This window comes from Gobio gobio (assembly GCF_949357685.1).
Source record: "Gobio gobio genome assembly, chromosome: 11".
NCBI classification, from domain to species: Eukaryota; Metazoa; Chordata; class Actinopteri; order Cypriniformes; family Gobionidae; genus Gobio; species Gobio gobio.
This window is the reverse complement of record NC_137104.1, coordinates 57,315,149-57,340,723: the sequence shown is the minus strand read 5'-3', so window position 1 is coordinate 57,340,723 and position 25,575 is coordinate 57,315,149. Positions and strand designations below refer to the sequence as shown.

The following is a 25,575-nucleotide window of genomic DNA, read 5'->3' as shown; positions in this document are numbered from 1 at the left end:
AACACTCAAAATCATGAGATAAACACTCAACATCATGAGATAAACACTCAAAATCATGAGATAAACTCAAAATCATGAGATAAACACTCAACATCATGAGATAAACTCAAAATCATGAGATAAACACTCAAAATCATGAGATAAACACTCAACATCATGAGATAAACACTCAAAATCATGAGATAAACTCAAAATCATGAGATAAACACTCAAAATCATGAGATAAACGCTCAACATCATGAGATACACACTCAAAATCATGAGATAAACACTCAACATCATGAGATAAACACTCAAAATCATGAGATAAACTCAAAATCATGAGATAAACACTCAAAATCATGAGATAAACGCTCAACATCATGAGATAAACACTCAAAATCATGAGATAAACACTCAACATCATGAGATAAACACTCAACATCATGAGATACACACTCAAAATCATGAGATACACACTCAAAATCATGAGATACACACTCAAAATCATGAGATACACACTCAAAATCATGAGATACACACTCAACATCATGAGATAAACACTAAAAATCATGAGATAAACACTCAACATCATGAGATAAACACTCAAAATCATGAGATAAACTCAAAATCATGAGATAAACACTCAAAATCATGAGATAAACGCTCAACATCATGAGATACACACTCAAAATCATGAGATAAACACTCAACATCATGAGATAAACACTCAAAATCATGAGATAAACTCAAAATCATGAGATAAACACTCAACATCATGAGATAAACACTCAAAATCATGAGATACACACTCAAAATCATGAGATAAACACTCAACATCATGAGATAAACACTCAAAATCATGAGATAAACTCAAAATCATGAGATACACACTCAAAATCATGAGATACACACTCAAAATCATGAGATACACACTCAAAATCATGAGATACACACTCAACATCATGAGATAAACACTAAAAATCATGAGATAAACACTCAACATCATGAGATAAACACTCAAAATCATGAGATAAACTCAAAATCATGAGATAAACACTCAAAATCATGAGATAAACGCTCAACATCATGAGATACACACTCAAAATCATGAGATAAACACTCAACATCATGAGATAAACACTCAAAATCATGAGATAAACTCAAAATCATGAGATAAACACTCAAAATCATGAGATAAACGCTCAACATCATGAGATAAACACTCAAAATCATGAGATAAACACTCAACATCATGAGATAAACACTCAAAATCATGAGATAAACTCAAAATCATGAGATAAACACTCAACATCATGAGATAAACTCAAAATCATGAGATAAACACTCAAAATCATGAGATAAACACTCAACATCATGAGATAAACACTCAAAATCATGAGATAAACTCAAAATCATGAGATAAACACTCAAAATCATGAGATAAACGCTCAACATCATGAGATACACACTCAAAATCATGAGATAAACACTCAACATCATGAGATAAACACTCAAAATCATGAGATAAACTCAAAATCATGAGATAAACACTCAAAATCATGAGATAAACGCTCAACATCATGAGATACACACTCAAAATCATGAGATAAACACTCAACATCATGAGATAAACACTCAAAATCATGAGATAAACTCAAAATCATGAGATAAACACTCAAAATCATGAGATAAACGCTCAACATCATGAGATAAACACTCAAAATCATGAGATAAACACTCAACATCATGAGATAAACACTCAAAATCATGAGATAAACTCAAAATCATGAGATAAACACTCAACATCATGAGATAAACTCAAAATCATGAGATAAACACTCAAAATCATGAGATAAACACTCAACATCATGAGATAAACACTCAAAATCATGAGATAAACTCAAAATCATGAGATAAACACTCAAAATCATGAGATAAACGCTCAACATCATGAGATACACACTCAAAATCATGAGATAAACACTCAACATCATGAGATAAACACTCAAAATCATGAGATAAACTCAAAATCATGAGATAAACACTCAAAATCATGAGATAAACGCTCAACATCATGAGATAAACACTCAAAATCATGAGATAAACACTCAACATCATGAGATAAACACTCAACATCATGAGATACACACTCAAAATCATGAGATACACACTCAAAATCATGAGATACACACTCAAAATCATGAGATACACACTCAAAATCATGAGATACACACTCAACATCATGAGATAAACACTAAAAATCATGAGATAAACACTCAACATCATGAGATAAACACTCAAAATCATGAGATAAACTCAAAATCATGAGATAAACACTCAAAATCATGAGATAAACGCTCAACATCATGAGATACACACTCAAAATCATGAGATAAACACTCAACATCATGAGATAAACACTCAAAATCATGAGATAAACTCAAAATCATGAGATAAACACTCAACATCATGAGATAAACACTCAAAATCATGAGATACACACTCAAAATCATGAGATAAACACTCAACATCATGAGATAAACACTCAAAATCATGAGATAAACTCAAAATCATGAGATACACACTCAAAATCATGAGATACACACTCAAAATCATGAGATACACACTCAAAATCATGAGATACACACTCAACATCATGAGATAAACACTAAAAATCATGAGATAAACACTCAACATCATGAGATAAACACTCAAAATCATGAGATAAACTCAAAATCATGAGATAAACACTCAAAATCATGAGATAAACGCTCAACATCATGAGATACACACTCAAAATCATGAGATAAACACTCAACATCATGAGATAAACACTCAAAATCATGAGATAAACTCAAAATCATGAGATAAACACTCAAAATCATGAGATAAACGCTCAACATCATGAGATAAACACTCAAAATCATGAGATAAACACTCAACATCATGAGATAAACACTCAAAATCATGAGATAAACTCAAAATCATGAGATAAACACTCAACATCATGAGATAAACTCAAAATCATGAGATAAACACTCAAAATCATGAGATAAACACTCAACATCATGAGATAAACACTCAAAATCATGAGATAAACTCAAAATCATGAGATAAACACTCAAAATCATGAGATAAACGCTCAACATCATGAGATACACACTCAAAATCATGAGATAAACACTCAACATCATGAGATAAACACTCAAAATCATGAGATAAACTCAAAATCATGAGATAAACACTCAAAATCATGAGATAAACGCTCAACATCATGAGATAAACACTCAAAATCATGAGATAAACACTCAACATCATGAGATAAACACTCAACATCATGAGATACACACTCAAAATCATGAGATACACACTCAAAATCATGAGATACACACTCAAAATCATGAGATACACACTCAAAATCATGAGATACACACTCAACATCATGAGATAAACACTAAAAATCATGAGATAAACACTCAACATCATGAGATAAACACTCAAAATCATGAGATAAACTCAAAATCATGAGATAAACACTCAAAATCATGAGATAAACGCTCAACATCATGAGATACACACTCAAAATCATGAGATAAACACTCAACATCATGAGATAAACACTCAAAATCATGAGATAAACTCAAAATCATGAGATAAACACTCAACATCATGAGATAAACACTCAAAATCATGAGATACACACTCAAAATCATGAGATAAACACTCAACATCATGAGATAAACACTCAAAATCATGAGATAAACTCAAAATCATGAGATAAACACTCAAAATCATGAGATAAACGCTCAACATCATGAGATAAACACTCAAAATCATGAGATAAACACTCAACATCATGAGATACACACTCAAAATCATGAGATACACACTCAAAATCATGAGATACACACTCAAAATCATGAGATACACACTCAACATCATGAGATACACACTCAAAATCATGAGATACACACTCAAAATCATGAGATACACACTCAACATCATGAGATACACACTCAAAATCATGAGATACACACTCAAAATTATGGGATAAAATGTAAATCATGAGATAAAATGTAAAAATCATGATATAAAATCTAAATTATGAGATACGATTTCAATTATGAGATAAAGAGTGAAAAGTATTTTTAATTTTTTAATAATTTTGACTTTGAAGTCTATAATTTTGAGTTTTTGTTGAATAATTATGAAATGTAATATTTCAAATGACGATTTTTTAAATGTAATCTTCGTCATGTTTTAAAGTTTAGTATGACGTGAAACTTAAAATATCTTTATGATATGAAGTCTCTCTTCCATATACAGTATGAAACTGTCGACCAATCATAAACATGAACACGGCTTACCTCCTTACATATTCATGAGCTGTGCACAGTCACAGTCATTAACCTCATGAATATGCAGATGAGAACATGAACCCAGGGGTTGCAGCCTCAGTGGAGTGATGAGCATTAATCAGTGAGACTGACGGAGTGTGTGTGTGTGTGTGTGTGTGTGTGTGTGTGTGTAGCGTATAGTGGTGGTAGACGAGTCTGGACAGACGGATCAGACCCGGGTTCATCACGCTGGACCACAGGAACTCATCCTGAAGGAAAAACACGGGGATGTGGTCTTCCATATGGATTGTCTGAAGGTGAGGAATTCTCCTGATACAGATCATCAAATCCAGCTCTGATTTATGATCAATCATGTTCCTCGTTCTTCTGTCTGCAGGAGGCAGTGATTCTCGACTGTAACAGTGAGTCAAAACTCATTTTCTTATGGTCTGATCATAACTCCAGTAAAACAGTGAAATATTCCTCCAGTCTTCAGTGTCACATGACCCTTCACTAATCATTCTCATATGAGGATCTGATGATCAACACACATTTATGATTATTATCAGTGTTGAAAAGACTTTTTTTTGTGTAAACCGTAATACTTTTTTTTTTTCAGATGCATTTGTTAGAATGTTTTGTGCCATTATAAACGTCTTCTCTGTTCCATCAGATCTCTGTCTGTCTTCAGATGAACCCAGCGCAGCTCCAGGTGAGTCTGTAGTGTTAGAATTATGAATATAATATCAGAACACTTAAAGCTGCAGTCCGTTATTGATATATAACTATAATAACTATAATGTACATTTCCTGAAGAAAATGTGAGTGGTGCTTGCAACTATACTTCCCCCTACACTGCTGGCATGTTGCTAACACCATTAGCATAATACTAACACCATTAGCCTGTTGTTACCATTTTTTAACAAGATGCTAACACAATTATCATTTTGATAGCATAATACTAACACAATTCTCCTGTTGCAAGCATGATGCTAACACATTTTTACTTGTTTTTATCATGTTTTAACCTTATGCTAATTGCCATTAGCATGTAGCTATTCAATGCTAGCATATCTGGCATTTTAAAAGTCCAGTTTGCTAACATGAGTCAAAAGATCACACCCCCATCTTTATATCAACATTTATACAACGGCTGGTGTTGCCCTGAGTCAAATGAGCCCACCCTCGTGTTTCTATGACACTTCTATATAAATATATCCCTTTGATCTCTCTCAATGGAAAGCTATGGGATCAGTTGCTAGGGGGTTCTAAATGGTTGCTAGGGTGTGGCTTGATAGCTTCACAATAAACCAGAGATAGTGATTGGCTGGCTGAGTAAATTGAGCCCACCCCTTGTCTCTATGACACTGTGATCCAAAGTTATGGTTAATGCAGAATTCCCATGGTAGGAGAAACACATGCGTTTAATGGGCCGTCCCACACCATAATAAGTCAATGGGGAAATGTGGGCACTTACACCCCATTGCGATGTGTCTTCTAACAGGGCCTGTCAGCCTCTTCAAATGTGGTGACCCACGAGTTTCTACGAAACCCTCGCCCAGAGCTATGACTCGTGAAAGTTTGCCGCAATGTTAAGTCTATGGGATTTTTCGGCTACTTTTTCACCCGCTATATGAACATCGTACACCCGATCGCTTAGAAAATATATAGCACACCACTCCTCAATAATCCGCACGATTTGATGCCTCATTCATGGGTGTGTGACAAACGTTGCGGGAGGAGATACGCGCCAACGTTTAGTGTGGAATAATAATAAGTATGGAGACTTTCCTTTGGGAAAGCACCACTAATGATGTGTACGGTTTGATGCTAAGTGATCCTAACTACACCCGACCCCATAAGATTCCAGGGTCAAGCAACAGGTCTGTCTACCCCAGACGTGACGCGACTACAAGATGTGACAAATCAATCAAAACCCACAGCCAATCAGAACAGACTGTGGGTGGAGCTCTCGCGGGTAGATTAATCTTGATGGCACTCGCAAGGAAATGGATAAGTACATAATCAAATCCACAAATATTACACCATTAACATTACTAAAACACACACTGAGTTACTAAAACCATCTCTGTCAGAGAATACACTTGTTTGAACGTTCTTGTGTCCATCAGTGTAAGATCTGAGGTGAATTATCAAGTGTTGCTTTTAGTGAGTACGTTACAAACGCTGATTAACATGGAAAAGACGCCTTTTATGTGTCGCGGCGTCGCGTGTAGTTTGGACACATGTTAGATTTAATCATCGTTGGTAGTGTAACCCCTCTTGTTCAAACCACCCGCTCCAAGCGGGGCTCGAACCCGGGTCCGCCGGCATGAGAGTCACACGCTCTAACAAGGAGGCTAAAGGCTGCAACCACTAGTGTCAGTCGCTAGAGCGTCTCTTGAGATCAGAGGAGTGAGGTTTACTCGCACAGCCACTACTAGCTGACCTCCGTTACAGTAGATCGATTTATTGTAATGCTTTGTTTTCTCTCAGTTGGTCAGAACAAAAGTGGCACACGTTACCTACTTGTTTAGATTATATTTTCTGGTGAACATTATTATTTTGGTTCTGAGGACCCATGCCGACACACAACACACGTAAAGATGATAATTCAACAAATAACTGTTGTTGGTGTCAAACAGAGATGGTGACAACTGACGGACTGCAGCTTTAAATCACACTAAAGTCATTTATTATGAAGATGCAACACACACCTGAGCATAAAAGCGCTGCTGGTACGGTATGAAAGAATAAAGCAGATGATCTGTGTTTTCCAGCAGAATCTGAGCGCACTAATAATGCTGTGATCAGGAACACGTCTGACGGCGTCTTCATCCTCCTCCTCCTCCTCATCATCTTCATCACTGCCGTCCCCTAGTGAACTCAGGTGAGAGGAAGCGAGAGGAGCGGAGGTGTGTGATATCTGATGGACACGGCTCATCTCTCTCTCTCTCTCTCTCTCTCTCTCTCAGGTCGTGTGTGTGTGATGACTCAGGATTCTGCGTCGTGGAGACCAAACCCAGAGATCAACTGCAAACAGATCGCTCTAAATATTAGATTAGAAGTAATATTATCAACATACACTATTATATCATACATGCAACTATTTTAATTTAAAATATGATTTCTCATTTATATCTAAATGCTATCCACCTTATTCCTGTGGCCCAATTATGGTTGTATCTTCCGTTAATCTGTAAACATCAGTGAAAGATGAACACAGTCATACCTGTTTTTATTCTGGCACAATTAGACAACGTTATTCTACTCATCCTTCAACCATCAGACATTAAAAACACATTTAAAAGTATAAAAGCACTTCAACACACCGTGAATAACCCAACAGCCATAACGGATGGCTTAAATATTAATATCTGTATTATGTGATACAATTTCAAAGTGATTTCCGTCATTTTGACAGATGATAAATTGTATTTACCTGTGAATGAGACGTGAGGATTAGAGGAGAAATCCAGAGATTCTTCATGCATTCCAGTGAATTAATATATATATATATATATATATATATATATATATATATATATATATATATATATATATATATATATATATATATATATATATATATATATATATATATATATCATAAATGAAATCAGGAGAACAGACCACAGATGTGCAGTATATGTTGTCCTTGTTCATAATATTACAGCGGAATATACCGTAATCATGAGGAAAAGACTGGAAAGAGCTCTTGCCAGAGATATTATAACATATCATACTCATAACACCTCAAGCGTTACGTGATTCTCATGATGTCTGAAATAAAACATGAGGGAAACTGACGGCTCAAACTGACGGATGAGCTTTATTTATTGCTCAGTCTTATGATTTGACACATTTCTGTGATTTTGAAGTGCCAGTCATAATTCAAAACGCTCGTCAGGCATAAGGTGGATATACAATATTATTATAGATCTTTACAGTAAGGGTTCATGTGTTAACGTTACTTAACTAACAAGCATATCTTAATCTCTGTTCATGTTCAACATTTACTAATGAGTTATATTTGTTAACTAACATAAACCTTCAACATTCCTTTATTAACCATTAATAGATGCTGTGAAATTGTTCATTGTTAGTTCATGTTAACTAATATTAACATCTGAGACCTTATTATAAAGTATAGTGTTATTATATTATTATATATAGTTATATTATTATATACCTGAATGTGAAAATTCTAACATTATTAATGCATTCCCTCTCTTTCCCTCTCTCTTTCAACTGGGTCACACACTTGATCTAGTTTTATCATTAGGCCTTGATATTAGTAATATATCTGTGAGTGATGCTGGGTTGTCTGATCACTGGCCAGTTCTGTTTGACAGTGTGATTTCCTGTCCTAGTCCTGTAAACCAGCTTAATACTCACCGTTCAAGGTCTATTAACCCCTCCACTGCTTTGCAATTTATGGATGCTTGTTTGGCCCTTCCAGCTCATAGTGATGTGATATCATCGCAGGATCAGAATGTTGAAGAGCTGGTTAATTATTTCAATTATTCATGTTCAGAAATTTTAAACGTAATTGCCCCTTATACAATCAAAAAACTGAAATCAAATAATCAACCATGGTTTAATAGCGACATCAAAATTTTAAGGAAAAAATGTAGAAGAGCAGAAAAACAATGGAAAAAAGGACAAATTACAAGTCTCATATCAAATCTTACAGAGTAACTTGTACAACTTCCAAGAAGCAGTTTCCTTAGAAAGGGCAAAATACTTCTCAAACATAATCTCAAAATATTCCCATTGCCCAAAGATACTGTTTTCTACATTAAATTCAGTATTAAATCCTTCCAGACCGGCCGGTACAGAACCTAGCCTAGATTTATGTGAGAAGTTTTGCAACTTCTTTATAAACAAAGTTACTGAAATTAGGGCACAGATCTCTAGTAATTTAACTCAGAATTATCAATATGCAAATATTTGCCCCTCAGCTTTTTCAAAATTTCACATTCTGAGCTGTTGAGCATTATCTCTAGCATGAATCCAACCACTTGCTCTTTTGATGCCATTCCCACAAAGTTACGAGTGGATGTTCTGTCCTCTGTGCTGCCAAGTCTTCTTTCATTTATCAATAGCTCTTTACAAACAGGTACTGTACCATGTTGCCTTAAACAGGCTGTGGTCCATCCTTTACTCAAAAAAGCTAATCTCGATCCTTCTGATTTTAATAACTATAGGCCCATTTCGAAACTACCATTTTTGCACAAAGTTCTGGAAAAGTGTGTACTAAATCAAATTTCCCCCTATTTAATCACTAACAACATTCTGGATCCTTTTCAGTCTGGCTTCAGAGCTAAACACAGTACTGAATCTGCACTTTTGAGGGTAGTAAATGACCTTTTACTATCTGCAGACTCTGGCAACTGTACTATTCTTCTATTATTGGACTTAAGTGTGGCTTTTGATACTGTGGACCATCGTATCCTGTTAAAGAGATTGGACCTTGAAGTTGGCATTCGTGATGGTGCACTAGATTGGTTTGCATCATATCTCGCAAACAGGAATTTTTTGGTGGAAATTGGAGAATTTTCATCAAGTTCAGTTCCTGTCACTTGTGGGGTGCCCCAGGGCTCAATTCTTGGTCCAGTCTTATTTTCCTTATACTTACTCCCTCTTTGTTTAATTTTTGAGTCTCATAGGGTTTCATATCACATTTATGCTGATGACACTCAGCTCTATTTTCCATTAAAATCAGGTTCTGATTCAGTTTCCTCTCTGCTAACTTGTTTAGAGGACATTAAGGTTTGGATGGACAAAAATTTCCTTCAATTAAATCAGAAGAAGACTGATGTTATGTTGTTTGGCCCTTCACACATTTTAAATAACATAAGTTCTACCCTAGGCCCCCTTCAAGATCACATTCGTGATAAAGTTAAAAATATGGGAGTTACCCTTGACCCTGAGTTAAAATTTGATAAACAAATCAACTCTGTAGTTGGAGCCAGTTTTTTGCAGCTTAGGGGACTTCGCAAGCTGAAAACTATTCTGAGCTTTAGTGATTTGGAGACTGTTATTCATGCGTTTATTTCAACCAGGCTGGATTATTGTAATGCCCTATATGCTGGAATAAATCAGTCCTCACTTTCGCGATTTCAACTGGTACAGAATGCTGCGGCTCGTTTTTTAACAGGGACAAAAAAGAGAGAACATATTACACCTGTGCTGTCATCACTTCATTGGCAACCCGTTCGTTTCAGAGTTGATTTTAAGGTTTTAGTATTTGTATTTAAATCAATTCATGGTCTTGCCCCTTCTTATATTTCAGAACTTATCCATTCGTATTCCCCAGTGAGAACGCTCAGATCTTCCACCCAGATGATATTAAATGTTCCAAAATCCCGACTTAAATCTAAAGGTGACAGAGCTTTCTCAGTTCATGGTCCTAAGCTCTGGAATTCCCTGTGTCTATTAGACTTTCCCCTACTCTTTCTACATTTAAATCTTCTCTCAAAACATACTTTTTTTCTCAGGCATATGTTTAATTTGACATTATTTTTTAAGTTTTAAATATTCGTGTCTTAATTTTATTACTTTTGTTTGGTTTCTTTTGATATTTTATTATTAGTGCTTAAATTGTACTGTATGAGGATGTTTTGTTTGGTATATTGTGCAGCACTTTGGTCAGCATTTATGCTGTTTTAAAGGGCTATTTAAATAAACTTGACCTTGACCTTCATCAGTGCTTGTTTTCTCAGTTTTTCTGATGAATTAAAAATCCTAATTATAAAAAAGTATGAATTTTCATTTCTCAGGCATGAACTATAACACTACTAACATGTTTAATAATAAGCATGATAATGTACATCCAGCCGGTTGTTATGGCAGAATAAACCCCGACGGAGAGATCAGGATCAGGTCTTGCGTCACTCTGAAGGGTTTATTCTGCCATAACCACCGGCGGGATGTACATTATCACGCCTATTACACGGCTACTGTCTCAAGTAAATTGGACATGAAATATTGTTTTGGGTTTAAATATATTATTAGCTCTTACGCAAAGCTTCCGTGAAGAAAAACAGTTTAAAAAAGAAAGGCTGAAAAGATGTGTTTTTACCACATATGTTGAAATGAATGCTGAAGTCTTCCATTGTAACCCGTGGTGGTGAAGTGTTTTTCAGTCACAAGATGGCGCCAGACAGTCAACGATGGCGGAGTGACACGTTCAGCATATAAGTAGTACCGGTCAAGATAACTCTAGTACTCGGATGAGCGGTGTGTTATTCCCTTTGCGGTTGTTATCTGGGAATAACATACCGCTGGAATGCGCGATTGACCAATCAGAATCAAGTATTCCACAGAGCTGTGTAATAATAACTACTAACAGACAATAATATCAGTCAGAGACTGTATATATTAAGATGGTGCACTTCGATCACTTATAAATGGCGGAAAGTGCAACAGTCAATATGGCGAATAAGCCCCGCCTTCTAAAGTAAAGAGCCAATGGTTGATTAGTAAAGTCACTGCAGCTGCCGTTAGAAACCCCGGTTGCTATAGAAACAGGCCATGTTTCTGAGACACACTGAGGACTGTGCATTAGCTTCGTTCAGGCTTTTTTGTCATGATTCGAGCATTTAGAAACACAATTTATGAGACAGTTGTTGTCAGATTTCATTGGTGATTTCAACTATGGAATTTAATCGTAAGCTTGTCGAACAGTTTTGGAGAATTTAATGTTTCCCCATTCAAAGAGAGCACGCCCGAGAGGCATTTCTAAGATGGCCGCCGAGCTTTTCTAAAATGGCCGCCTAGCGTTTCTAAGATGGCCGCGGAGTGAAATGACTCGTCTTAAAGTGGAAATGAAGCAGTCAGTCAAGTTAACGTTATTTAGCAAAGTGATTTTATGGAGAAATCATCTCTTCACAAATACAAATGAATGAGACACTTGATCACAACATTACAACCAGACATGAGGAGAGGACAGAGAATGCAGGGAAAACATTAATCAGGTAACTTCACTCTTGCCAGGTTAAACTTTGTAATGTCTTTTATATTATCATAAGCAAAATTACCAGCAAAGCTGTTAATGTACTCACTGAACTTCTCATAGATAAACTCGTCATATTCTTCATCAACCAGATCACACCACTTACAATGAAAGAGTGAATAAACTACGTCTGCAATGTCCTCGCTAACGTTCAGGGTGCTGACGTGTGTTTTCAGTTTATCTGCCTGTTGTTCTCCATAGTTCTTGAACTCATCTAGTGTCATTTCATTATTGGGAAATTCAATGGTAAAATTTAAAATGAAGCTTATGTCTTTCCTGTTCAGTAAGTTCAATTCAAGCATTTGTGTTTTTATATGGATTTTGATGGTGCGACTTGTATGTATTTTGTGATTTTTGTTTCTGTGGAAGCATGTAAATGTTGATCTACAGTGTTTTTCTTTCACCTTTTCTTTTAACCATAGGAAGTAATGTTTAATCATCAGATCTTCGTCGTTAATCAGGAGCTTTAACTCTTTAACTATATTGCCTATTGCATAAAAGTCCTGGAAGGTGACGAAAAGCTCTATTTCAAAATTATAAATCAATTCCTCAGAGAAATTAACTAACTGACTTATACAAGGATCACGACCTTTTCTGCCCAGACAGGGAAAGAGTTTAGTAAATATATGTACAGCTTTTATCATTTTCTCTTTTCCTTTCATTTCTTTCTTTATTTCACGAATACATTGCTCTTCACTGTGATCTATATCCGGAAAAAGATTTTTCTCTGAAAGATTAACCGGAATAAAGTGTTTGATTAGTTTAGGCGATCCTACTGTAGGTTCAATCACTGCAAAACAATGCTGACCGGCACATTTATCTTTATCAATATTAAAATAACCTATAAACCCTGAAATCTTAGAAGACATTATTTGATTTTCAGAAAAAAATATATTTATAGAAAGGTTATTACAAAAATAATAATTATACATTAGTTTAATTATAATTCTAATAAATGTTTTCTTCTTGCTCAAATCAATAATCCTGATGTTGTCATTTTGATCTCTGTCGACCCACGGCTCCTCGTCGTCCTGAGACAACTCCATCGACCTGACAAAACGTTCAGAGTGAAACCAAATCAATACACACGTTCCACTAGAATACTGTCTAACACTTGATGCTCTGTCCAGTCCTCTGGTCAGTGAGGAACCTGGGTGAGCTCTTTGATACCAATCTCTCGTTTGAAAGCCACGTTTCTAGCATCTGTAAAACTGCATTCTACCATCTTAAAATATCTCTAAATTACGGCTCATGTCTCAATGCCAAATGCTGAACAGTGAGTTGAGTCGTTGATGAGCTGTAGATTATTGTAATGTTGATGAGCTGTAGATTATTGTAATGTTGATGAGCTGTAGATTATTGTAATGTTGATGAGCTGTAGATTATTGTAATGTTCATGAGCTGTAGATTATTGTAATGTTGATGAGCTGTATATTATTGTAATGATCATGAGCTGTAGATTATTGTAATGTTGATGAGCTGTAGATTATTGTAATGTTCATGAGCTGTAGATTATTGTAATGTTGATGAGCTGTAGATTATTGTAATGTTGATGAGCTGTAGATTATTGTAATGTTCATGAGCTGTAGATTATTGTAATGTTGATGAGCTGTAGATTATTGTAATGTTGATGAGCTGTAGATTATTGTAATGATGATGAGCTGTAGATTATTGTAATGATCATGAGCTGTAGATTATTGTAATGTTGATGAGCTGTAGATTATTGTAATGTTGATGAGCTGTAGATTATTGTAATGTTGATGAGCTGTAGATTATTGTAATGTTGATGAGCTGTAGATTATTGTAATGATGATGAGCTGTAGATTATTGTAATGTTGATGAGCTGTAGATTATTGTAATGATGATGAGCTGTAGATTATTGTAATGTTGATGAGCTGTAGATTATTGTAATGTTGATGAGCTGTAGATTATTGTAATGTTGATGAGCTGTAGATTATTGTAATGATCATGAGCTGTAGATTATTGTAATGTTCATGAGCTGTAGATTATTGTAATGTTCATGAGCTGTAGATTATTGTAATGTTGATGAGCTGTAGATTATTGTAATGTTGATGAGCTGTAGATTATTGTAATGTTGTTGAGCTGTAGATTATTGTAATGTTGATGAGCTGTAGATTATTGTAATGTTCATGAGCTGTAGATTATTGTAATGTTGTTGAGCTGTAGATTATTGAAATGTTCATGAGCTGTAGATTATTGTAATGTTCATGAGCTGTAGATTATTGTAATGATGATGAGCTGTAGATTATTGTAATGTTGATGAGCTGTAGATTATTGTAATGTTCATGAGCTGTATATTATTGTAATGTTGATGAGCTGTAGATTATTGTAATGCTGATGAGCTGTAGATTATTGTAATGTTCATGAGCTGTAGATTATTGTAATGTTCATGAGCTGTAGATTATTGTAATGTTGATGAGCTGTAGATTATTGTAATGTTGATGAGCTGTAGATTATTGTAATGTTCATGAGCTGTAGATTATTGTAATGTTCATGAGCTGTAGATTATTGTAATGTTGATGAGCTGTAGATTATTGTAATGTTCATGAGCTGTAGATTATTGTAATGTTCATGAGCTGTAGATTATTGTAATGTTGATGAGCTGTAGATTATTGTAATGTTGATGAGCTGTAGATTATTGTAATGTTCATGAGCTGTAGATTATTGTAATGTTCATGAGCTGTAGATTATTGTAATGATCATGAGCTGTAGATTATTGTAATGTTCATGAGCTGTAGATTATTGTAATGTTGATGAGCTGTAGATTATTGTAATGTTGATGAGCTGTAGATTATTGTAATGTTCATGAGCTGTAGATTATTGTAATGTTGATGAGCTGTAGATTATTGTAATGATCATGAGCTGTAGATTATTGTAATGTTCATGAGCTGTAGATTATTGTAATGTTCATGAGCTGTAGATTATTGTAATGTTGATGAGCTGTAGATTATTGTAATGTTGATGAGCTGTAGATTATTGTAATGTTGTTGAGCTGTAGATTATTGTAATGTTGATGAGCTGTAGATTATTGTAATGTTGATGAGCTGTAGATTATTGTAATGTTCATGAGCTGTAGATTATTGTAATGTTGATGAGCTGTAGATTATTGTAATGTTGATGAGCTGTAGATTATTGTAATGTTCATGAGCTGTAGATTATTGTAATGTTGTTGAGCTGTAGATTATTGAAATGTTCATGAGCTGTAGATTATTGTAATGTTCATGAGCTGTAGATTATTGTAATGTTGATGAGCTGTAGATTATTGTAATGTTGATGAGCTGTAGATTATTGTAATGTTCATGAGCTGTAGATTATTGTAATGTTGTTGAGCTGTAGATTATTGAAATGTTCATGAGCTGTAGATTATTGTAATGTTCATGAGCTGTAGATTATTGTAATGATGATGAGCTGTAGATTATTGTAATGTTGATGAGCTGTAGATTATTGTAATGTTCATGAGCTGTATATTATTGTAATGTTGATGAGCTGTAGATTATTGTAATGTTGATGAGCTGTAGATTATTGTAATGTTGATGAGCTGTAGATTATTGTAATGTTCATGAGCTGTAGATTATTGTAATGTTCATGAGCTGTAGATTATTGTAATGTTCATGAGCTGTAGATTATTGTAATGTTGATGAGCTGTAGATTATTGTAATGTTCATGAGCTGTAGATTATTGTAATGTTCATGAGCTGTAGATTATTGTAATGTTGATGAGCTGTAGATTATTGTAATGTTGATGAGCTGTAGATTATTGTAATGTTCATGAGCTGTAGATTATTGTAATGTTCATGAGCTGTAGATTATTGTAATGATCATGAGCTGTAGATTATTGTAATGTTCATGAGCTGTAGATTATTGTAATGTTGATGAGCTGTAGATTATTGTAATGTTGATGAGCTGTAGATTATTGTAATGTTCATGAGCTGTAGATTATTGTAATGTTGATGAGCTGTAGATTATTGTAATGTTGATGAGCTGTAGATTATTGTAATGTTGATGAGCTGTAGATTATTGTAATGTTGATGAGCTGTAGATTATTGTAATGTTGATGAGCTGTAGATTATTGTAATGGTCATGAGCTGTAGATTATTGTAATGATGATGAGCTGTAGATTATTGTAATGTTGATGAGCTGTAGATTATTGTAATGTTGATGAGCTGTAGATTATTGTAATGTTGATGAGCTGTAGATTATTGTAATGTTCATGAGCTGTAGATTATTGTAATGTTGATGAGCTGTAGATTATTGTAATGTTGATGAGCTGTAGATTATTGTAATGTTGATGAGCTGTAGATTATTGTAATGTTCATGAGCTGTAGATTATTGTAATGTTCATGAGCTGTAGATTATTGTAATGTTGATGAGCTGTAGATTATTGTAATGTTGATGAGCTGTAGATTATTGTAATGTTGATGAGCTGTAGATTATTGTAATGTTGATGAGCTGTAGATTATTGTAATGTTCATGAGCTGTAGATTATTGTAAAGTTAATGAGCTGTAGATTATTGTAATGTTCATGAGCTGTAGATTATTGTAATGTCGATGAGCTGTAGATTATTGTAATGTTGATGAGCTGTAGATTATTGTAATGTTCATGAGCTGTAGATTATTGTAATGTTGATGAGCTGTAGATTATTGTAATGTTGATGAGCTGTAGATTATTGTAATGTTCATGAGCTGTAGATTATTGTTATGTTGATGAGCTGTAGATTATTGTAATGTTGATGAGCTGTAGATTATTGTAATGTTCATGAGCTGTAGATTATTGTAATGTTCATGAGCTGTAGATTATTGTAATGTTCATGAGCTGTAGATTATTGTAATGTTGATGATCTGTAGATTATTGTAATGTTGATGATCTGTAGATTATTGTAATGATGATGAGCTGTAGATTATTGTAATGTTGATGAGCTGTAGATTATTGTAATGTTGATGAGCTGTAGATTATTGTAATGTTCATGAGCTGTAGATTATTGTAATGTTGATGAGCTGTAGATTATTGTAATGTTCATGAGCTGTAGATTATTGTAATGTTGATCAGCTGTAGATTATTGTAATGTTGATGAGCTGTAGATTATTGTTATGTTGATGAGCTGTAGATTATTGTAATGTTGATGAGCTGTAGATTATTGTAATGTTGATGAGCTGTAGATTATTGTTATGTTGATGAGCTGTAGATTATTGTAATGTTGATGAGCTGTAGATTATTGTAATGTTGATGAGCTGTAGATTATTGTAATGCTCATGAGCTGTAGATTATTGTAATGCTCATGAGCTGTAGATTATTGTAATGTTGATGAGCTGTAGATTATTGTAATGTTGATGAGCTGTAGATTATTGTAATGTTGATGAGCAGTAGATTATTGTAATGTTGATGAGCTGTAGATTATTGTAATGATGATGAGCTGTAGATTATTGTAATGTTGATGAGCTGTAGATTATTGTAATGTTGATGAGCTCTAGATTATTGTAATGTTGATGATCTGTAGATTATTGTAATGATGATGAGCTGTAGATTATTGTAATGTTGATGAGCTGTAGATTATTGTAATGATGATGAGCTGTAGATTATTGTAATGTTGATGAGCTGTAGATTATTGTAATGTTGATGAGCTGTAGATTATTGTAATGATGATGAGCTGTAGATTATTGTAATGTTGATGAGCTGTAGATTATTGTAATGTTGATGAGCTGTAGATTATTGTAATGTTCATGAGCTGTAGATTATTGTAATGTTGATGAGCTGTAGATTATTGTAATGTTGATGAGCTGTAGATTATTGTAATGATGATGAGCTGTAGATTATTGTAATGTTGATGAGCTGTAGATTATTGTAATGTTGATGAGCTGTAGATTATTGTAATGATGATGAGCTGTAGATTATTGTAATGTTGATGAGCTGTAGATTATTGTAATGTTGATGATCTGTAGATTATTGTAATGTTGATGAGCTGTAGATTATTGTAATGTTGATGAGCTGTAGATTATTGTAATGCTGATGAGCTGTAGATTATTGTAATGTTGATGAGCTGTAGATTATTGTAATGAAGATGAGCTGTAGATTATTGTAATGAAGATGAGCTGTAGATTATTGTAATGTTGATGAGCTTTAGATTATTGTAATGTTGATGAGCTGTAGATTATTGTAATGTTGATGAGCTGTAGATTATTGTAATGAAGATGAGCTGTAGATTATTGTAATGCTGATGAGCTGTAGATTATTGTAATGTTGATGAGCTGTAGATTATTGTAATGAAGATGAGCTGTAGATTATTGTAATGAAGATGAGCTGTAGATTATTGTAATGTTGATGAGCTTTAGATTATTGTAATGTTGATGAGCTGTAGATTATTGTAATGTTCATGAGCTGTAGATTATTGTAATGTTCATGAGCTGTAGATTATTGTAATGAAGATGAGCTGTAGATTATTGTAATGTTGATGAGCTGTAGATTATTGTAATGTTGATGAGCTGTAGATTATTGTAATGTTGATGAGCTGTAGATTATTGTAATGATGAGCTGTAGATTATTGTAATGTTGATGAGCTGTAGATTATTGTAATGATGAGCTGTAGATTATTGTAATGATGAGCTGTAGATTATTGTAATGATGAGCTGTAGATTATTGTAATGATGAGCTGTAGATTATTGTAATGATCATGAGCTGTAGATTATTGTAATGTTGATGAGCTGTAGATTATTGTAATGTTCATGAGCTGTAGATTATTGTAATGAAGATGAGCTGTAGATTATTGTAATGTTCATGAGCTGTAGATTATTGTAATGAAGATGAGCTGTAGATTATTGTAATGTTGATGAGCTGTAGATTATTGTAATGTTGATGAGCTGTAGATTATTGTAATGTTGATGAGCTGTAGATTATTGTAATGATGATGAGCTGTAGATTATTGTAATGTTGATGAGCTGTAGATTATTGTAATGTTGATGAGCTGTAGATTATTGTAATGTTGATGAGCTGTAGATTATTGTAATGTTGATGAGCTGTAGATTATTGTAATGTTGATGAGCTGTAGATTATTGTAATGTTGATGAGCTGTAGATTATTGTAATGTTGATGAGCTGTAGATTATTGTAATGTTGATGAGCTGTAGATTATTGTAATGTTGATGAGCTGTAGATTATTGTAATGTTGATGAGCTGTAGATTATTGTAATGTTGATGAGCTGTAGATTATTGTAATGTTGATGAGCTGTAGATTATTGTAATGTTGATGAGCTGTAGATTATTGTAATGTTCATGAGCTGTAGATTATTGTAATGTTCATGAGCTGTAGATTATTGTAATGTTGATGAGCTGTAGATTATTGTAATGCTGATGAGCTGTAGATTATTGTAATGTTGATGAGCTGTAGATTATTGTAATGCTGATGAGCTGTAGATTATTGTAATGTTGATGAGCTGTAGATTATTGTAATGTTGATGAGCTGTAGATTATTGTAATGTTCATGAGCTGTAGATTATTGTAATGTTGATGAGCTGTAGATTATTGTAATGTTCATGAGCTGTAGATTATTGTAATGTTGATGAGCTGTAGATTATTGTAATGTTGATGAGCTGTAGATTATTGTAATGTTCATGAGCTGTAGATTATTGTAATGTTGATGAGCTGTAGATTATTGTAATGTTGATGAGCTGTAGATTATTGTAATGTTCATGAGCTGTAGATTATTGTAATGTTGATGAGCTGTAGATTATTGTAATGTTGATGAGCTGTAGATTATTGTAATGTTGATGAGCTGTAGATTATTGTAATGTTGATGAGCTGTATATTATTGTAATGTTGATGAGCTGTAGATTATTGTAATGTTGATGAGCTGTAGATTATTGTAATGTTGATGAGCTGTAGATTATTGTAATGTTGATGAGCTGTAGATTATTGTAATGCTGATGAGCTGTAGATTATTGTAATGCTGATGAGCTGTAGATTATTGTAATGTTGATGAGCTGTATATTATTGTAATGTTGATGAGCTGTAGATTATTGTAATGTTGATGAGCTGTAGATTATTGTAATGTTGATGAGCTGTAGATTATTGTAATGTTCATGAGCTGTAGATTATTGTAATGCTCATGAGCTGTAGATTATTGTAATGTTGATGAGCTGTAGATTATTGTAATGTTGATGAGCTGTAGATTATTGTAATGTTGATGAGCTGTAGATTATTGTAATGTTGATGAGCTGTAGATTATTGTAATGTTCATGAGCTGTAGATTATTGTAATGTTGATGAGCTGTATATTATTGTAATGTTGATGAGCTGTAGATTATTGTAATGTTGATGAGCTGTAGATTATTGTAATGTTGATGAGCTGTAGATTATTGTAATGTTGATGAGCTGTAGATTATTGTAATGTTGATGAGCTGTAGATTATTGTAATGTTGATGAGCTGTAGATTATTGTAATGTTGATGAGCTGTAGATTATTGTAATGTTCATGAGCTGTAGATTATTGTAATGTTCATGAGCTGTAGATTATTGTAATGTTGATGAGCTGTAGATTATTGTAATGTTCATGAGCTGTAGATTATTGTAATGTTGATGAGCTGTAGATTATTGTAATGATCATGAGCTGTAGATTATTGTAATGTTGATGAGCTGTAGATTATTGTAATGTTGATGAGCTGTAGATTATTGTAGAACATATTCCAAATGTGAATTACAGAAAGTGTAACGCAGCATTACAAAAGAAATTACAGTAAAGGTATTATACTGTTCAGAGAAATTGTGGTAAGTGCAACGCGGTAAGAAAGTGCAAGATACTGTAACCACCACCAGTAGGTGGCAGCAAGTGACGTCTTAATGAGTGAATCATTGAGTCATTCATTCAAGCGATTCGTTCAAGAAAGAGGCAGTTGTTAATGAATGAGTCATTGAATCTGTGACTCCACCGATTTGTTCAAAACGCTGAATCATTCAGTAATGAAGCACGGCTGAGTGTTACTGTGAGACGCGCTGTGGTTCTACTGGGATCTGGAACTATTGCACTCTTGGTCGTGTGATATTGCTTAACTAAATAAAACTGCACTCATTTGAAAAATCAGAATCATTCTCATATTTCTGTGTTTTCTTAGTTATTTTTTGTTATTGATCTTTAATCAGACACTTCATTAATTTTTCCCTCAAAAGGGGGTTACATTCGCAAAAAAGAAAGACTCAATGCTTTAAAATGATAATAGTAACAGGAAGCACATGATGAAGTAGTGGAAGTTCACATTGGTTTAAATGTACTTACGGAGAAATGTGATTCGGTAGAATCAGGTGAGATTCTTCTGAACTCTATAATGGAAACCAGGGGTCAGGAAAAGAGAAATTAGGAGAAACCCATAAGCACTGTAGTCCACACTAACTAAATCAGAATAAATAACTCACCACAGTTTCCACATACACAAGAGTCTGATTTCACAACCCACACTAGATTCTGCTGTATTCACCGTCAGTCAACCAGTGAACTTTCTTCTGAATGCAAACCCAGGACAATTCCCCAGATAACACATATCCTTCTAAAGCGTTTGTTCTTAGTTATGTGAACGTTAGGGGAACGTTACATTGTATCATTCTTCAAACGTTAAGGGACCGTTACATTGTATCATTCTTCAAACTTTAAGGGACCGTTACATTGTTTCATTCTTCAAACGTTAAGGTAACATTACATTGTATCATTCTTCAAACGTTAAGAGACCGTTACATTGTTAAATCCTTAAAACGTTAAGAGAACGTTACATTGTATCATTCTTCAAACTTTAAGGGACCGTTACATTGTATCATTCTTCAAACTTTAAGGGACCGTTACATTGTTTCATTCTTCAAACGTTAAGGTAACATTACATTGTATCATTCTTCAAACGTTAAGAGACCGTTACATTGTTAAATCCTTAAAACGTTAAGAGAACGTTACATTGTATCATTCTTCAAACTTTAAGGGAACGTTACATTGTATCATTATTCAAACGTTAAGGGAACGTTACATTGTATCATTCTTTAAACTTTAAGGGAACGTTACATTGTATCATTATTCAAACGTTAAGGGAACGTTACATTCTATCATTCTTCAAACGTTAAGGGAACGTTACATTGTATCATTCTTCAAACGTTAAGGGAACGTTACATTGTATCATTCTTCAAACGTTAAGGGAACGTTACATTTTATCATTCTTCAAACGTTAAGGGAACGTTACATTGTATCATTCTCCAAACGTTAAGGGAACGTTACATTGTATCATTCTTCAAACGTTCAGGGAACGTTACATTGTATCATCCTCCAAACGTTAAGGGAACGTTACATTGTATCATTCTTCAAACGTTAAGGGAACGTTACATTGTATCATTCTCCAAACGTTAAGGGAACGTTACATTGTATCATTCTTCGAACGTTAAGAGAACGTTACATTGTATCATTCTTCAAACGTTAAGGGAACGTTACATTGTATCATTCTTCAAACGTTAAGGGAACGTTACATTGTATCATTCTTCAAACGTTAAGGGAACGTTACATTGTATCATTCTTCAAACGTTAAGGGAACGTTACATTGTATCATTCTTCAAACGTTAAGGGAAAAACATTAGACGAACATCCAACTGAAACATTTCAGAAATTAAATGCTCTATGAACAATGTATAATGTATTTGTGCTTGAGAAACATTATTAAAGACCAGATAACAATGAATGAACATTCTATTAACGTTACTGGAAGAACGTTTGTTCGTAACGCTGAGAGAACCTTGAGAGAACATTTCCAATTAGTCGAAATGGTTTATTAAATCTCTACCTGTGCGGCGGTCACGTGACAAAAGAACGAATGACTCGGAGCAGAAGCTCACCTCAGATGATATCGCTCTACATTTTCTCCACCGATGGCCAAATTGACAGCTGTGGGCTTCAGGAATCTCATCAATGGAGAAACCAAATGGATGATTCGGAGCAGAGAAACTTCGGCGTATACGGGCCCCAGGAATCCCATCAGCGGCCCTGGTGAAACACAACATGAGTGTAGATATACAGCTTCTGAAGCAATGGAGAACACAATCTGTGTATCTTGTGTAGGGCTAAAGGCTTCAGAAACTTCAACAGTGTGTGATTAACATTGATGCAACGACACAGTTTGTGGGGAAAGACATTTTTATTTGTTTCGTTTTGATTTAGGACAAGTTACCTCCGAATCAACTGTGTGTTGTCGCTCATGATTTTGTCAGACGTCAGACACATGTCCGGGTCCAAAGGAACGGCGGATGTGTGGACAGGGCATCTATTGGTTTGGAAGAAACAACATTTTCACGGGTAGCTGTTGTAATGAACGCATGACGAGTGGAGTAATCAATAATAAACCCAACAGAAACACATAAGAGTTCTTCAGGAGAAACAAAACAACCAGGCTACCATAAACACACACACACACACACACACACACACACACACACACACACACACACACACACACACACACACACACACACACACACACACACACACACACACACACACACACACACACACACACACAGAATGATTAACAAATGTGTTACCAAGGAAACTAATAATACCAAGCAAACAGAGAGAAAATGAAACTAAAACAGAACTGTTACAGTGATCAAATGTGTGTTTTACTCTGGTGTGTGTTTAGTCCTGTTGTACATACACACACCTTGAGGCCTTGAAACGCTTTGGGTTCGTCTCATCTCTGTTTCTTCTCATCTCATCTCTCTTGTTTTTCATCTATAATGGAACGGATGAATCAGAGCCAGTCGTCAGCATGATCTAACCTCACATGATCCTCACTCACAGCAGGAAGTTGGGTTACACTTTGTTACAGTGTAATTATATATTAAAGAGTATTATTAATGAACTACATGTACTTACTATATCATTAGGGTTTGGTTGAGGCTTAGTTGCATGTAATTATGCGTAATTTACTGTTATTAATATGGTAAGTACATGTAACATATGTAACAAGAACTCTTTAAATAAAGTGTTACTGAAAGTTATTTTAACAGTTTAATGTATAACAGCCAACTCAATATCGCAACAATCTGATGGGTCGTTTAGTTGACGTAACAGTAAATTCAATGTTATTTTATATTATATTCTGCAATACAGACTTTTCTGTATTTCTATATTATTACTTATGTTTAATTCCTGTTATGTTTCTCTATTGGCCACTATTCGATTACATCAGTTTATACAACACAGGTTGAGATCGGGCTAAGAAACTGATGTCTTTAGGATTAAATGTATGTTCAGTTTGTAGTTTTTATATGTTTAGATGTATGATGTTCTGTATTTTGATCTTTTTTTCCCAGTACAAATATAAAACATTTTAAAATGAAGATATATTCACTGGAGAAGCAAACTGACTGAAGATATTAAGACATGATCAGGGAAAGGTTATGAGACTCACCGCTCTTTGTTCAGAAGCACAGTCTCTCTCAGTGGGTGGAATTGCTGTAGTAGAATCGTCAGTCATAGCCGGTTGTTCGTTCATCTATAATGAAAACGAGGAATCCGAAAAAAAAAAATGAGCATAAAACCGTAGCTATTCTGTTTAAGCATCACTGTAGTCCACACTAACTCAGTCAGAATGAATAACTCACCGTAGTGTCTAGTTCAGAAGTCTCCGGGGCAGGAGCCATCATGACCCCACTTTCCCTCTGATGGAGAGACTCTGTATGTCGGCCTACAGTCACGTCTCTCTTAACCTGTGGACCTGTGTGTGTCTGAGAAACTCCTGCCCCGGGAACTTTTTCCTTATAATATTGAGTTTCCTTAAAAAAGTCGGTTTGGTCTGTCATGCAAAGTGAGAAGCTGGTAAACGGCTGCTCATTTACAGTCTGATAAGGCCCAACCCATTGAGCTCATGACGATGCATGTTTACGATCATAGCAATGCTGTTCATTTCATTTGCCTTCAGGTCTTGAACGCCTGCCAAGAGGAAGAAAGATCAAATCCACGAGCACAAGAGTCTGATTTCACAACCCACATCAGCTTCTGCGGTATTCACCGTCAGTCAACCAGCGAACTTTCTTCTGAACGCAAACCCAGGACATTTCCCCAGAAAACAAAAATCCTTCTAAAGCGTTTGTTCTTAGTAATGGGAACGTTACATTGTATCGTTCTTCAAACGTTAAGGGAACGTTATTTTTGAATGTTCTCTGAATGATCTGAAACAAGTAGAAGTCATTAAATCTCATCTTACACGC

General features: G+C 34.5%; 1 protein-coding gene across 4 annotated transcripts; it reads right to left on the bottom strand.

Annotated features, from left to right (window-relative positions):
• Window positions 1-4,140: 4,140 nt before the first annotated feature.
• On the bottom strand, window positions 4,141-25,299 carry LOC307133346 (uncharacterized protein). Of its 4 annotated transcripts, none has more exons than XR_013817430.1 (8): window positions 24,970-25,244; window positions 24,777-24,860; window positions 24,024-24,094; window positions 23,535-23,627; window positions 23,203-23,350; window positions 21,617-21,660; window positions 7,037-7,352; window positions 4,141-5,037 (listed from the first exon to the last, which is right to left on the bottom strand). XR_013817430.1 is itself a non-coding variant. In XM_079828389.1 (8 exons), exons 1-7 carry the CDS (start codon window positions 25,165-25,167, stop codon window positions 7,477-7,479), a joined length of 678 nt encoding a protein of 225 aa, XP_079684515.1. In that variant the 5' UTR covers window positions 25,168-25,223; the 3' UTR covers window positions 6,999-7,352; window position 7,476. The 4 variants fall into 4 exon arrangements, 3 of the variants coding, with proteins under 3 accessions (XP_079684516.1, XP_079684515.1, XP_079684514.1); XM_079828389.1 differs by lacking the exon at window positions 4,141-5,037 and adding an exon at window positions 7,476-7,516 and having other exon boundaries at window positions 6,999-7,352; window positions 24,970-25,223; XM_079828390.1 differs by lacking the exon at window positions 4,141-5,037 and having other exon boundaries at window positions 5,335-7,352; window positions 24,970-25,223.
• Between the last annotated feature and the right edge of the window lie 276 nt (window positions 25,300-25,575).